At 39.4% G+C, this 17,286-nt stretch overlaps 1 protein-coding gene across 1 annotated transcript in view; it reads right to left on the minus strand.

Annotated features, from left to right (window-relative positions):
* The window catches only part of LOC149774622 (transmembrane protease serine 9-like), a 118,298-nt gene that overhangs the window by 9,609 nt on the left and 91,403 nt on the right, over positions 1-17,286 (minus strand). Inside the window, exons 8-9 of the mRNA XM_089944950.1 lie at positions 15,210-15,325; positions 11,924-12,088 (exon numbers count right to left, since the gene is read on the minus strand). Coding sequence (XP_089801076.1) covers positions 11,924-12,088; positions 15,210-15,325 — 281 coding nt within the window. The remainder of the gene's footprint in view (positions 1-11,923; positions 12,089-15,209; positions 15,326-17,286) is intronic.

Genomic DNA, 17,286 nt, shown 5'->3' on the forward strand with positions numbered 1-17,286 from the left:
TAGTTCTCTGAAATCAAGTTGTGATATTTGCAAACCAGTGTCGACGTTTTGATCACGACCCATGTACGACAGCAATCGATGATACACACGTGCGATATGGTTTTGACCGTAATTAAGTTGTATATCCTCAGATGGTTCCTGCTGGCCGTTTATTCTTAGCGAGACGTCAGTAACGCCTAATTGATCAAATATCATATGGCTGGATAATTGATTATCAACTCTCGTCATATCCTGCAACGCAACAAATATATGACGCGGAGCCGAAATACCTTGTTGTGATGCCAGGTTCCATGTGAATATACCATTGGTATTTGATTGCTTAGTATCTGTTGTTGTTGTTAGCCAACTTAGTAATGATTTTCCTCCCTGCTCCATGAAGGATAGCAATCGTGCCTCTGTGGTAATGGATGGAGTCAACACCGGCATCCACAATGACATTTTAGTTAAAACGACTTTACCAGGGTCATTATTTGGATTTGCAGTATCCGCTGGAATTCTCCAAATTGCATTTCTATCATCACCTTTTCGCACAAGTACCACGGTATGCTTTGCTCCGTAGATAACTTTTCGCACGTTCCTACAAAATCCAAATATATGATGCAGTGGAATCGCGCATGAGAAAGATCTACGCGGTCCTGTTAACATTGATATGCGTGTTACGGCTCCGATGTTGAAATTAGGATCGCTGTTTATAATCATATTCTCAACATCAGCATCAGCGTCACCAGTATTTTTTTTTTGGTCGTCTTACCACAAATTGCGAGTTTCCGGCAGTGTTTCTAGTATCCTTTGCAAACATCATAGATGGACCCGCTGATCTTGTGTAATCGTCGGAATATCTTGCTAGCCCGATTATTGTTGTAGCAACATCAACATCGCGTTCTATAGACTCGATCTCTCGCCCGTCAATGAGATATTTTGCGCTCTCAAACAGCGCCATTACGCCGTTATTGACTAAGCCAACTTTGGTACCATCTGGATACGGTGCTGGTACAGCAGGAGTATCGGCCTCTGTTACAAGTTCTCCTTCGATTTCAATAAACGCTTCACACGGTAAAAAGTATTTACTGGTATCATGGACTTGAAGTTCAATTCGCGATCGTATGTCGGGTTGTACTGCATAATAGGAATAAAATTGATAATTACGGACAGAATCATCCTTGTGCACTGGTGCGTCCATATCAAACGCCGGGTCAGCTGTTCGTTTAAACATTTTATTTAATAATACGCTGATGCATCTAAATCATCGTCGTCGTTTTAAACCACTCCCCGCTATTATGTTTGCGGCGTCATCTTGATTACTGTTTACCAACGACTCTAGTTTTTCTTCCACGGCGTTATTTATTACTTTACTGACATTTGCAGGCATCACTGTCGTTGATGGCATCACCGGTGGTTTTTGCTTTTTTCTCCTCACCAACGACATTAGTTTGTCCCGCGCGGCTGAAAGCGCCTTTCCGGCAACATCTCCAATAGCACTAATATCCTTATCACGAATAACATCAATAGCCTTCATTCCTAATTGTTTGGCTAACGGCGCTACTTTTGGAGCCATTCTTGTAAATAACCCCGCAATGGTGCTACCGAGACCATCTCCATAGTACGCGCGGTAAACAGGCAATCGCGAGTTTACCACGTAGACGAGTACTGGTTTATCGTGGTTGTAGTGTATGATCATCTTTATTATAAAAACACCGGTTTTTCAATTAGTGATTGTGATCATCACCCCTCCCCACCGCCGTGTGGAAAACCGGAATAAATTTTATCAAAATTTCCTGGGGTTTTTGCCCTCGATAAAAATCCGTTTTTTTTTCCGGTTTTTTCCTGATTTCTAGTCACTTTTGGTCGTTTTTTGTTGCCTATAGTCGTTTTTTTTTCGATTTTTCAGCAAAAACATCGATTTTCTCTAAATGATTTCCTGGGGTTTTTGCCCTCAAAAAATGGCAAAAAACGGTTAAAAAACGACCAAAAAACGACCAAAAACGACCAAAAAACGACCAAAAACGGTCAAAATTAACAGAACGATAATTTTTTTAATCATCCACGAGTTCGTCTATGAGCGTTCGATACGCACTAACGTCCATGATACCGCCCGTAAATAACCGCTTGCAAATATCAGCGGCCTCATTGATTATTTCCGGAGAGTTATTTCCGGCTCGTTTTCCTCCGATTAGTACCTCTAGCCGTGATATATCACTGAGAACACTGTTAGGACAGGTAACGCCGTAGGATTCTTTACCAACAGAGTATCCTTTTCCTTTTTTTGGTATTCTACTTTTTACTTTATTGTGGAATGCGTCGTAATCGGGGCCATCACCACGTAGTAATGCATTCTTGTGTTTACTCGCTAAATACACCATTCTTGTCCAATCCCTTAACGACTTTATATTTTTCTCGTAGCCGCTATTGATATGCCTATCTCGTAAATTCTTAGCAAAATTGTTGGCGGCAAAATCAATTAATTCTTCATCGCTGAAGGCCCTGATTTGATCTATTGTGCCCTTCTTGAGTATATTACTGGGTATATTCTTCTCTCTCTCTTTTTCTTCCGATGTTTCTTCCGATGTTTCTTCCGGTATTTCTTCTTCTGGTTCTCTTGCGGTAGCACCTAGTTCTTCTTCGTCGGCCATTGTAACATAAGGTTCTTGTGGGTCCATTATAGCGAGTGGTGGTGGCCTCCGTGTTGTGGCAGCCGCTAGTGTTTCTAAAGACCTTTTTGTTTGTTTTGTCTCCGCCGCTATCTTTTCAAGCGCATCGAGGACGGGTACAGTTGCCGCCGTAACATCTTTGGTCGCTTTAGTTACCGGGGCAAAGAGTTGTTCGCTTCCAACAGTAAAATCGGTTTGTAGTTGCTGCCGCGTTTGAAGTTGCTCTCGGACCCTGTCTCGTAACGGTATGAACTTTCTAAGCGCCGCTAGCCGCTCTCTGGCTAGCCGAGTAGTAAGTGATTCGCCTACCATTATTGCAATTGCGAAGCAATTTCTAATTTCTCGCCGGAGTTTTCGTCTATAATCCTTCTAATGTTTTTGATCTTACTAGAAATCTCCCGGCGTCGTTCATAAACACGTCCGAGTTTTTTTCGTATTATTTCAACGGCAGTGAATAGTCCAATGAATGCATTTGCGTCATTGTGGTACAAGTTTTCATTGATCGTATGTTGTAATCGCTTTATAAAAAAGTACTCGCTGGCCAGGGTAAAACGCCCCCGTTTCGATTGTTCGTTAATAATCTCATAATCGGATAATATTTGTTCACTGTCGAGACCATCAGATAATTCAATTCCTTGATTTTTTAATTTTGAAATCTCGGCTAATATATTATTGATGTCTTCGATATTCATTATTCCTATAAAACATCTTGTTTTTAAATAAAAAAAAAAATGAAACCCCGTGTATCAATCCCGAGGTGTTCAACAATACTGAATACTTTGTTTTCTTCCGGAATGGACAATTTATTGTCATGGCGACTTGATCAGCGCCATAGGCGCCGGTGACTTCGTCACTCGCTGATATTTATATATGAAAATCGAATTCTATGCCCGGTCTTTTTTGAGATTGCTGTTTGATATACTCGTTCTGCTATTTTTCGTATTGAGGCGATACAAATGCCAAAGTATCTACTGGCTTCATTCATCGACTGAAATATTTTTTCCTCGTGAGTTGTTGTATCAAATGACTTTACGGGTTTTGCTTTCTTTGGGTATTTACCGGTTTGGCCTTTTTTGGTATTTTGACTCTGCGAGACAGCTTGCAAGTTTATAAGATAATTATCAGTCTTATTATTATTAATATGATCAATCACAAGTCCATTTTCGATTAATCCGTTGAATACCTCAAATACCGCCCTATGAACATGGTACTTCTTCTTTCCGGCACCAAACACCAGATACCCCTGATTACTTACGGTACCAACCGGCTTCTTCAGTTTGCGGTTTCTAACAATGCCGTCGCGAGATGCCTCGTAATTGACGAGCACAGGATGCGGCTGAAATTCTTGGTCCATTTATATAATAATACTATTTGTCTAATTTATTATTTGGTTTAATTATGAATCTTTCAACGTAGTCCTGGGGGGTTTTGATGACGAAGTCAGCGGTGGGGTCAATGACGGCGTTTTTAATTCGCTTGTCATAATAGCGTTTTAGTTCCCTGTATCGCTTTCCGCCACAATTAATACACAACTGCGATTTTCCTCTTACACCGACGTGGCAAACCAAGCACGGGAGGGGGCCAAGAGAACCATTACGAACGCTTTGTAAATGGTACCCGCAGAATTCACCTCTACATGATTTATTGCACGGGGTTGTCGACCCAATCATCAACCATTTGCAGTGATTCATTATACTATATTCTTTCATTTAAATACTTGTTTTAATTATATGGATGAGTTCGAGAGATTAGCAGCAATTAAGCCCTGGAAAAATATTAAGTTCAATCTCGATAGAGTCCTCAAGGACGCACCAAAAGCGTTAATAAACGATAGAACCATGTTGAGTAAAATACGCGATTGTATCAATGAATTCAAGCGTGATGGCGCATCTCATAGTTGGTCAACATTTCGAATTGATGGCGTTGTTGATGCTACCATGAACGACAACCGCGCAGCAACGATAATATCACAACTTGACGGTAAAAGGTATTTCTTCAGAGTAAAATTTATTGTCCGGGTGGAATCAGGTGATTGGATCATACGTGATAAATTTGAACCAGTTCTCAGCGACAAGAAAACAGTCATTGTTAGCCGCGACTCCAAGCCGGGGTTGTTAACCGGAATTGACAGACCATACTATGAACGAGCGTATCCTGAAACAGCAGTTGTTTATGGAATATACCCGTTAAATAAGAAACCCGATATCCGAAAACTGAAACCAATGAAACAGTCAACGGGGATAAATTGTGTAGCAGAACGAGTAATAGAGCATTTTACAAATGCGTGTCGAGGAAACAAATTGACTGATTTACGACGTAGCAAAATCAACCAGTGGGAACTAACCGTAAAAGAGCGTGGAGCGACCATCAGCGACATAGCGAGATTAGAAACGACGTTGAGATTTCCAATAACCGTTACAACGATAACCGGTGAAGTATTATACGAATCGAAGTATAAATCAAATGGGGCCCCAATCAAAATTATTGATCATAACGAACACGCATGGACGCCCGCGATCACAGTGTTTCCACGGGATAGAACGGTAAAGTATATCCCGGGGGGAATTTATACAAGATGGTTTTCTCGCGGAGAGGAAACTATTTGATGCTATTGCTTGTTTGTGTAAAAACGACCCTGTATCAGTGTGGTTACTTCGCAGCGCTGATACCTTTGATCAGTTTGTAAGACCAAACGGTGAATTATATCGCACTGAAGCATTTCACAACAGGATGAAAAAAACCGCCATAGAATTTGAGGAGCATGATGAACAACTGCTAACAAATTGTTTTACGATTCCATCGGTTGTAGCTCATGTTGCAGCGAGGAAAAATGCGTGGAGTCCAACGCGCAAGGAATTTCTACCGGATGTACAATCCAGTTGTTTGGAATACTATCACGGTGGACTATGGAACACTAAATACAACCGCGACGCTATGATTTCCGTTGATATGGTTGCCTGTTATCCAGCGAGTTTTCTCGGGTATGGATCCGCCGCTGAGTATTTCAAACGATTTGGACACCCCAGACATGAAATGACTCGTGTTGCTATTAATGGACCACTGCCTGATTTTGATTTAACCGGATTCGCTCGCATATTATCATTTGAGTTCGCGGCAGGGCTTCATCGCTGTTGCTATATTTGGATCGGTAGACACATGGCTGAAAAGAAGTGGCTGCCAATAGCGCTGCTACGGTACATGATTGATTGTAGCATGCTTGTATCGTTGATTGTCAGTGACGCGATTATATCATGCCGGGCGCAGACTGAAGTCTGGTTACCAGAACCGGAGCGTCTAGATAGCATAATTGACGAATCCAGAAAACACATCGATGCCGACGAGGAATATATCGTCGAATGGTCCAGGAGGATATTCAACCAACGAAACCGCGAGGCAAAAGATCTCGGTAGAAGAATAATTGGTAAGTTCACACAAGGTGGAAAAAACTGCGACTACAAACGATATTGCTCACGGCTGATTATAGATGACGCAGAATATGATTTCGTAATCAAGGACGCAGTGGCGAAAAATAGATACGTGAACTGCGAAACAGCTTTCTTGTCCAATGGAACAAGGTTGGGTACAGTTGTTACCTACAGCGATGGAGACAGCCCAGCATACCCGCATTTGAGGGCGTCTATGCTGGGTTACGCCGCTATCAATTTATTATCGATGATAAATAGATTCCCCGACACCGCGGTTAGAGTAGCCGTTGATTCGTTTTATGTTGACGTAGCGTATAAGGAAAACGTTGCTGGGTTTACTAGTCCGGACGAGAGTTGGGGTACATGGAGAATTAAAAATGAAATACGACGTGATTATTCCCAGTCAGCAGATGTCACCGTTGAAAACAATTACTTACGCGGTGATAAATTATCAGAATGGTCTAATGCACCACCGTGTTCTGATCCAATTTGTAGACACAAGACGGTTTATTTAAGCGGCTGTGGCGGGTCAGGAAAGACGACTCGGGCAATTGAATTATTTCGAACGCGGGCAAGTATAATCGTGCTTACACCGACCCATAGACTAGCGCGAGAGATAAAACAACGAAATGTTGACGCCGTTACTTATCACAGCTTTTTTCGATACAGCGGCGGCGAGTGGACTCCTGATCGAATGGGTGAAAAATTTATTCCTGGGGTTATCATTTGGGATGAGATATGTACTGTTTCGTTAGATACTTTACGAATGTTTCTTGATTGGTTGCTGCTCGCGAATACAGCGGTAATCATGTGTGGGGATCATGGCCAACCACCACCATTTGTCGGCGAGGGTCCACATGATTGGTTAAAGGGTTTTGTGGACTATTATGAAGAAACCGATACTGATTACCGGGCACTTGATGAACAACTGCGCGGGGTTAAGAAATTAATCAGATTACAGCCGGATAGAATTCAGTGTGAAATAATCCGCGAGGTGATTCCGGAAACGCCGTTAAATGAATTCTGGGAAACATGGAGACCAAACGATTTGATTGTAGCGAGTAGAAAGATAGTCAGGGACACACTTCAGCGGAAGTTGTTTACGTTGCATAAGGAAAAGTTTCCAACGCGTCCAGTGCCGTTATGTTATAGACCCGCGGATACACGGCGGCAGAACATTGAAGTTGAAATTCCAGGCCGGACAGAAAAACAAATTCTCGTGCTGAATGATATTGTGCTCGTTGATATCAGCGTCGTTGAGGACGCGCTACGTGCTGATAAATCCCCGTGGACGCTAGGATACGCAACAACAATACATTCCTCGCAGGGACTGACTATCACGGACACAATTGTTTGGATGGTTGATAATCGCATCGAATGGTCGAATCTAGTCTATCTTGCAGTGTCCCGAGTACGGAGGATAAATCAGCTTTGAAGAATTGTTATTGACGGAGTCAGTGACGGAGTCACCAACGACAACGACATCATCGATGCAAGCGTCATTGATAGAAACCAATCGGGTTACCGCCAACAGGATAAAAAAAAAAACAGCGGCGTTTTGATATTGATGCCGAATTAATAATTGCGTTACGACAACAACAGAATAATCACTGCGCGAGTTGTAATTGTGTAATGCGCTGGCGCTTTTCGGATAAAGACGCTCGCCAATTTACCGTGGACAGGATCGATAACAGTCTCGGTCATGTCAAAAACAATGTGAGATTGACCTGTCTTGAGTGCAATAGACGCAACGGCGCTAGTTAAGACCACGCGGGGGTAATTGAGTATCGTCAGGTATCACTTGTAGTTGCTCGCGTGTAAACCCCCGCTGTGGGGCAGTTGAATTCAGTCTATAGATCGGTGGTCTACCAGTTGATCGTGTTATCGTTGATATGTTATGTGTGGTAACACTCCAAATAGGATCAGTAGCTCTTTTTTTACCGCCTTCACGCTCTTTAGGTTCATACAGATATCTAACAGTGACATCGCCGAGAATCGGCTTGGAAACGCTATTTATTTTTGATCTTCCGGGTATATACTCGTATTTAATCGCGTCGCTCGGCTTCATGTTGATTGCTCGGGTAATCTCGTTATTTAACGCGGCAATTACGCCTGGCAACCTTTTGACCTATTCACGAGATCGTTTTTCTTGGATGAATTCCTTCGCGTACTGATATCCAAATAACCGTTCAGCAAGAGTCCGATTGAATCGCTCAACAATTGCCTGATCACGATGTAGCGCAGTATGACCTCGTCGTATCGCGACGCTATGATGTTTCAGCGTTGATAAAACAGCGCCGCGAAATTCACTACCAGGATCAACTTGTAGTAGATTTGGCCAGCGCAGAGGACCTCTTCGATAAATTCTTTCAAACGCAGCGGCTACTTCAGTTGCTGACTTTGTTTTTAACGGCTCCGCTTGTTTGTATCGACTCGCAACATCAACTACGGCTGGCGCGTATTTGTAACCGTTGTCATGCGGCAGAAATAGTATATCAGCCTGATGAACTTCATTAGGTACGCTGACATCAAAGCGCGATAAGTTGATTTGTTTAGGCGGTGGTAGATAGATTTGCCATATAGCATGTCTGGATAACCAATTAGCCGCAGTGGCCCTCGTTACTTTTGCAGCGCTTGCAAGCTTACCAATTGCGGCCTTCCCCTTCCAGTATCCTCTCGGAGAATAATAGATGGATTCCATGTTGTTATTATAAACGCTAGCGTTTTCAATTACCAGCGCGAGAAGCTCCGCTTCCAATCATTAATTTACCTTTCATAGCCGATTTTACCAACCATGAGGCCAATTTTTCTTTGAAGGATTTATCAGGAATAGCATTTAGCGCGTGAATTAATTTTACGTCCGCGATATGACGCTGTTGCAGATCGCTACTTTTGTAAGCAACATCATGAGCATGACACGCCTTATCGATAGCGTTTATTGGATACTCACCGGGTTTGGGCTGATTTTGATCATCGAGTCTGATATCTAATCGTGTTCCGGGGCCACAGTAGCTATATCCTGGGAGGTGTTTTTCTCCTGGATACTTTGCCCACGGGGTTCCGGGGAGTTTTGATAACTTGGCTGCAATATCACCTCCTCGCTTTTTTTTAAAACATCTCCGGGTCTAATAGAAATAAATCTAAATTTCTTTATACCGCATTGTACACACTTGCCAGTAAGGGCCGATCTGTTATTTCTTGTTGTAGCGGTTGTCATATCATTTGTGCCAGTACGTACTCTACACTTCACACAATATAGATCCATAATTTATGTATAGAGATATGAATATAATTGACTTTTCAGCGACTAAAACAAGAGAACCAGTTAAGCATGTTGCAGCGTTACCAAACTCGATCCGGATGATTATCATCGGACCATCTGGATCCGGCAAGACGCAATTGTTACTTAATTTAATAATGAGATGGATGAAGTGGGATAAGTTGTATTTGGTTGCTCCTAGCGTAGATGATCAACGATGCTACGAGGTGTTAAAAGATTTTAACGAGAATGCATCAGCGATCGCTGAAAAAAATGTTATTGAGTTTATTACAGATATCAATGATGCACCAGGTATTGATGATATTGATGGCGACGTTAACAATCTAGTCGTGTACGATGATGTTATGTTAGACAATCAAAAAAACCCAGCTAGGATATTTCCAGAGGCAGGCATAAAAATACTGACGTGATATATGTCACTCAACGATACACTCAGATTCCAAAAGTAATCAGAGACAACTGTAATATTCTTGCTGTATTCAACGGCGTTGATACACACACGCTACGAAATATTTGGCAGACATGGTGCGGCGGTGACATGGACTTTAATGGTTTTCGAAACTTTTTTAGTCATGCTCAGTCGACCCCACATGGATTTGTAACGATAAATTTACATGATCCTCGGACACGATATCGTATCGGACTTGACCAAATATTCGGTTAAATCATAGCAGCAGGGGGGGGCGATGACATCGACGCGGTCGTCGATGTGCTTACCGGACGCTGACGACGCTGGGATCGGCGCGCAGTAGGTATTAATTAAACCAAATGACGTTCCGGACAATTGTCGATTTGGCCCCTCGACGATGACAACGACGACGACGTCGTTTTTTTTTTTACCAGGCGCTGACGACACTGGATCCGCTGAGTGCAGAAAGTACTAATTAAGCCAAATAACGTTTGGACAAAATGTCGGATTCGCCCCCCCCCTGCTGCTGGAGTTCAGATTACAGGGAAGCGTCCTTATTACATATGAAATTGTAAATTTTGACCTCCTGTTTAACCTAGGGATGCAGCATCTGAAACCTGTATTGTCGTTCATCCTTTTTCATGATATAATAATAGCATACATTATCACAATATCTAAATTAATGTAAAAGCTTCAACTGATGGATATGATTAATTGTAATGATGGATATGATTAATTTCAGTGATGCATATGATTAATTAAAATACGGCTATGTGTTTACGTGTAAACATGGATCCCTACACGGCTAAAGCTCATTTGGAGTACCTGACAGTGCACCTGCTTATGGAAACCGTGATGCCATGCAATGGAGTTAAGAATGTTCTAAGGGTAGAGCCGTGACCGTTATTTCCGATTGGCTTGGATAGGATTTAAGCCAATGGTTGTGTGTCTAGGTAAATGACTAAGTCTCAGATTAGTGGGTACCACTTAATATTTGTGTATGTCTCGCCACTGGGTAAATGCCTACTTCATCCAGGTTTTCCACAACACAGTCAGACATGTGATATCAGCCACCAATTGGGAAAAGTCAAACGGGTCATTGTATATAGGCGACTGCTTATTACAAACCTAAGGCATTATAATAAGTACTAAAAATACTCAAAAGCAACAAGCTTTGTATAATTCAACAAATAATTTATTTTCCTAGAATAAAAAGTGACAATAAAAAAATTACTTACTGTGACTATTCTAGAATTTTTAACACAAGTCCTAATGAAAACAGTCTAAATAAACTTTAGCGGTATTCTAAAAATCTAAAAATCTATAAAAGTTTGTGTTGTGACAATGTGCGAATAGTCTTTTACGGAATCACAAAAATATAATCAAAAAATATATCCTTATTTGAACTTCATTATAAATCCAAACCTCTAAGTCCAGGGATATTAATTTAAAGCACTTTTTTATTTCCAATACAGAATCGTTTGAATAAAATAAATTTGCTCAAATCATCATTCTGCACAACAATATTACAAAAACGTGATTCTGCTCAGGTGTTAATGTAACACTGCGTAATTGTCCAGTAAAGAAGATTTACATAAAAAACTAAGACTACAAAAAACGGTTGATTCTTATTTTATATGTGTAAGTGTTGACGGTCTAACAAATGAAAGGTTGATTGTATAGAGGGCTATAATTGTATATAGTTACGTTTTTTATGTTAATATGTATCCACATACCAATTATTTATGAGCACAAGTGTAATAGAATAAAGGGTATTAAGAGTGTATTGAAACAATTGATGACAACTTACATGTTACCTAACGGCAGGTTCAGAAATCAGGTCACACTAAGTTCTTTATTAGTTACTCCTGACGAGATACATCAAATACAAATGTCATATGTGTAGGTAGAAAAGGTTCCAATATACAACGGGCATAACGAAAAAACAAACGCAAGAATTAGCAAAAAAAAAAAAAACACCATACACCTTATCCCGTAAATGTCGATTGCGTGGGGATGAAACACACAAAAATAATCGGGACAATACCTTATGGACTTGAGAATTCCAGGTAACTATGTTAGAACTATCAATATATCGTACCTACATTTCAACAGAAATGTAAGCGGCAAATGTTTTGAGCACCAGCAAGCTTTTACTTACTCATAGACGTTTTCCCCCATCCTGTAATGTGGCACTGCATTCCCGCTGTGTACTCAGTGTTACTTTGTGGGAGGCATGCTGGCTGTACATAGTCATTGAACACAATGCCTCGCCCATCCTTGGGTCGAATCTTAAGAAGTGCCAGGTCATAATCATGATTTACATCTATAATTAATGAAAATTAGTATCAATACATTCTGGACTCAAACACAGGATGAAACCCGTTGTACATTTCTTATCAATTGAAAATACTTCATATCTTTTGTACTGACCATCTTAAATAGAATGTGGAAGTGTTTTTCAACTAAAATTTACTGCAAATATAGGTCCAATGTGCAGCACCGCAGAGAGCTGTTTGATACACTAATAATATACTACTGATGCATCACACTAAAATCAGTCCCGTTGCAATATATAGTTTGATTATAATGCATCTCTTCCAAGAGTCATATATGAAAGAGGAAATAAACATTCAAACAAATACATTTGGTAGCTGACAGTAACATTAGTAAATATATGGCACTTTGACACATTTGATCCACATTGCTTCCAGCCTCAAAGACGGTATTTTTTGCAATTAAAAGACTTAATCATTGGACTTATGGTGTCATGTGCTTCAGCATATCCAAGGAAATATTTTTAAAATTCAATCCGAATAATGGCAGGGTAAAATAATAAAATTCAGAAAGATCATTAAAAGGTAATACTATAAAAGACTTAACAACTGCCATAATGACCAAAATGTATAACAAATCAACCTATTTTGCCCATCATAATCAATGAAATGAAACATAAATGCGTTTCAAAAATAAAATATTTTACTTGCTTAACTTGCCATGTTTCTATCATAATAATTATACTGTTCCAATGTATGTACTTCATACTAACACATTCATGCACTAATAGTGAAAGCTGATGCTTTTTCTAGTTATGGTTGTTGTTGTTGTTGATGGGTTTAACGCGGCAAGTATTAATGTTGAAGAACGAACCCGGGAAAAACCCAGGAAGAACCACCGACCCACGAGAAGCTACTGGCAAGCTTTCTCACATACCCACATTGGCCGAATTCTAGACTCGATCCTACGCAGACACAGGTGAGATATCAATGATCCTAACTGAGAGCGCTTTAGACCACTCGGCCACACGGGGCTCACTAGTTATCTAGTTATGGACACCCATTCACGCATTGATCATGCAAACACATGAATGTACTAATCGTACGCACCCATGAATCCACTAATCATGCACACAAATACATGAACTTATCATGCACACACATGCATTCACTAATCATGGAAAAGCATGCTTGTTCTAGATATGCCAAACATACATTCAATAAGCATGCACACATATGCTTGTAATAATCATGCACAAAGATACATGCACCAATCATGCACACACATGCATTTAATATTCGTGCATAGACATGCATCCAATAATCATGCACACACATGAGTGCATTAGTTATGTACAAACATGCATACACTAATCATGGAAAAGCATTTTTCTTCTAGATATGCACACATATGCATGTACTAATAATTCAAACATATGCATGTACTAGTCGTGCGCACCCATGAATGCACTAATCGTGCATACACATATATGCACTAATCAGGTCACACATATGTATGTGCTAATCATGGAAATGTGCTTAATGATGTACACCCAAGAAAACACTAATCATGCACACACATGCTCATACCAATCATCCACACACATGTATGTACTAATCGTTGACACACATGCATTCACTAATCATGCAGAGATGGTAGATATGCGTAACGGAGAGAGCTTTATACATCTCGGTCACACGGGGCCCTCTAGTTATCTATTTATGGACACACATGCACGCATTATTCATGCAAACACATGCATCTACTAATGGTACGCACCCATGAATGCACTAATACTGCAAACACATACATGAACTAATCATGGAAACACATGCATGTTCTAGTTAATGCACATACATAAATGCAATAATCATGCACACACATTAATGCACTAATCATACACACACACATGGAATAATCATGCACACACAGGAATGTGCAAAACATGCACACACATGTTTTCGATAATCATACATCATGAAAAATGAGAACATCTGCAAATAATGTAAAATAAATACTGGCAAACGTATATTTAATGAGGGAGAACATATCACTCAGTTATACTAATTAATTGGCAATGGTTTTGTCATAAGAATTAATTGAAAAGAAGCATTATAATTTCACAAAGATTAATTGTTAAATGTATTTATTCCTGCTTCAAGATTAGTTCATTCATCTCCTAAATCCCTATGCAGTCTTTACCTTTTACTCAGTTAAATTCATTCCATCAAATTAAAAACACAGATGTGCACATAGCTGTAGAAATATGATCATTTTTGGTTAAACTAGTTATGTGATGTTATTTTCACTGAAGATTTCTGAGCAGAGTATGAGTGCATTTGTTCAGAAAAATACCCCTCTTAAACACAACTCTAAATAAATGACCTAGTAATGTTTTTTGAATATCTGCATCTCTGACGAATGATGAATAAACTTGATGAAGACATGAAACGTCCATTAAATTAAATCATTTTTTTTTAAGTCTAGACATAAAATGACCATGATAATATTCCCCTTATAAATCGTAATACAGCAAACTGTAGAACTCATTCTTTTAATTTACATTTCATGTTACAGATGATTGTGATGACATTAAATACAACAAAATGAAAATCATATTGCAAGTGTTGCCTTGATTTATATTCACACATGATTTTTATCTTTAATTTTGAATTGATCTTTTCCATCATTGGAAATGCTTTCATATTATTCATTTTGAGTTGCTCTTTTGAATCATATGACATGCTTTTACGTTATTCATATTGAATTGTTCTTTTCTTTCATAAGACATGTTTTTTTATTATCAATTTTGAATTGGTCTTTTATATTATAGAATATGCCTTTAGCGACGTATTCCTCGTCAACTTCCATAATATATGCCTTTTTTAAGCTTTGTATAGCCAGCTAACTGCATATGTCTCTAATATGGATCATGATTAGAAATGGTCTTACAAAAACTATTATCTATGTAATTGATAGAAAACTATCAAACGTATATACCAGTATATTTAAACTATAATGAATATTTTAATCCTTTTGAATCAATGTAGGAAATATTCTTGTAATATGTCTGGTTACGGGCTATAACATGTTTATCCCAAAGCAGGTACAGCATCCAATATATATTATAATGCGATACAGCGAAGTGTGAGATAGACATCCGCGGTTACCATTATATCGCTCATGGGTGAAGAAAGAAGCAATCCTAAACTCCTTCTCATGGCTATCATAACCCGTGTTATCGTGGTCACCTGTTCTCACAACGATTTCATCACTCCTGAGACCTCTATGGAAACAGAAACATAAAATTGCACATGCTATTTATACAAGTAGACATCGTCTTCATGACATAAAGAATGGGAATGGGAAACCTAAAATTAATGTCCAAAACAGTTGAAGCAATCCAAGAGAAGTCAGCGTATTTTACTTTTCTGTTCTTCTTAAAAACTCACTAATATGTTTGAACAAATTCAAAATACCAACCCGTATGTCTGGCCTAGCATGCATTTCTTGATGACCAATAAGTGGTACGGTCAGACATCATATAAAAGTCTTATTTTGAAAACACCATGTCAGTATGACAGTCAATTTAAGGGAAGAGGCATTAACAAGGCTGTCACGATGGCCATTATGTTAGCCACATTGATTGTGAGATTAGAGCAATTAACAATAACTCTAACTGGACATTATAAGAAGTAATCCAATAACATTTTCAAGCCATAGTGAATGTACAATCTGCACCACTTATGACAAACTAAATATCATACTTCCTTTATTGCAAGTACAGTTTCCAATAAAATATTTTTCTCCTAGAATACGTACCTGATTACATTAAAATCAAATATATATGCCTACTATCTCCTCATAACTGCCCGCTCAGTTATGGAAATTTGGCTGCTTTTATGTCCATGTTATGTAGACAAGGGCAACAACTCTGCACATTACCGCTCCATTCCACCTACAGGTCACGCTAATCGTGTGAATCGTTGCTTGCATTGTGGGGAGGATTGGTGTGTATTAAAGTAATACGACTGGGTGAGCATTCTTGAAGCATCCTGGCAGAAACAAAACATACTGCAAAACATTGGGTGTCACCTTCAAATACGTTCCCATATCACATTTCATTTGGAGAATAGGTAATAGGTAGACGGAATGTCCCAACGTATTTCTTTGGTAATTTCTGAGTGCAACATATTGAAGGTAAACCCTCTCTACTGATTTTTGAGTTCAAGCTGCACAACTAGAGTTGACAGGGTTTATGTGTGGGAAGAAAAAACAAAGGAAATCATCTTATCGCATACAAATTATGGGTGAATCCATTTCAAGATGTACAGTGTGTTCATATGGAGGTTGTGCTGATCTCACCCTTGTCTGATTGTTGCTTGTGCAAATGAGACTGGACCTACCAGATCCAGGGCTTGCTGCTTTGGAGCTATCCTTGAATGTGCGTGCTAATCACAATGATAAGTCCTGAGGAGTTATGTGCTATTTCTCAGGTATATATGCAAGAAAGAGGCATGTTTGAGTTCCACAATATGCCCAGTCTAATTTAGATAGCACTTGATCTTACATAATAGTTCCTCTTTGAAGGCCTTCTGGATTGTGTTAATACAAGAGTGAAGTCATAGGTCTCCTTTTCTATTGCACAATGATGGCAAACGATTCTTGATGACGAAACTGGATTGCATCATAAGGATTACTGATCCATTTCATCGAAACGGAAGGCTGACTGGCTCAATAGAGAGTCCATGGAATTAATTGCATGCCAAGGTAGATGTGATCAGGAGAAAGGTTTTGTTTTAAAGAAGTTTCCGCTTCAGCAAAGTCAGTGTTGAAAGCTTGAAGTTTTGAAATTCAGGCTTAACATAACAAATTATATTTTCCACTTTGGAAAACAGTGTGAATGATTAAGGTATACGAAGGCCAAAGAATGAAAAGTCAGAGAGGTCTTTGCTATGACCAAGATCATCATAGCCACAATGATCGAAGGATGTTCCAACATGATAGAATGTTAGCCAACATTTTGTCATAGAATTATAAGAATAAATGACGGCTACCAATGTGACAGACGCACTCAAATGGAAATTGTGTTATTTTTACTCGTAAACAGTCCATGGAAACAATGTAAGAGGGGCTCATTAAAGGCTTTTGATACATCAGCATATTCAAGATTTGTAATTCATTCAGAATACCACTGGAATCCATTCTGTATGCTCTATACCTTTTGACTTCTGATATAACTTTTAG

The sequence above is a fragment of the Sinohyriopsis cumingii genome, unplaced genomic scaffold (assembly GCF_028554795.1).
Source record: "Sinohyriopsis cumingii isolate HCF-2022 unplaced genomic scaffold, ASM2855479v2 utg000160l, whole genome shotgun sequence".
NCBI classification, from domain to species: domain Eukaryota; kingdom Metazoa; phylum Mollusca; class Bivalvia; order Unionida; family Unionidae; genus Sinohyriopsis; species Sinohyriopsis cumingii.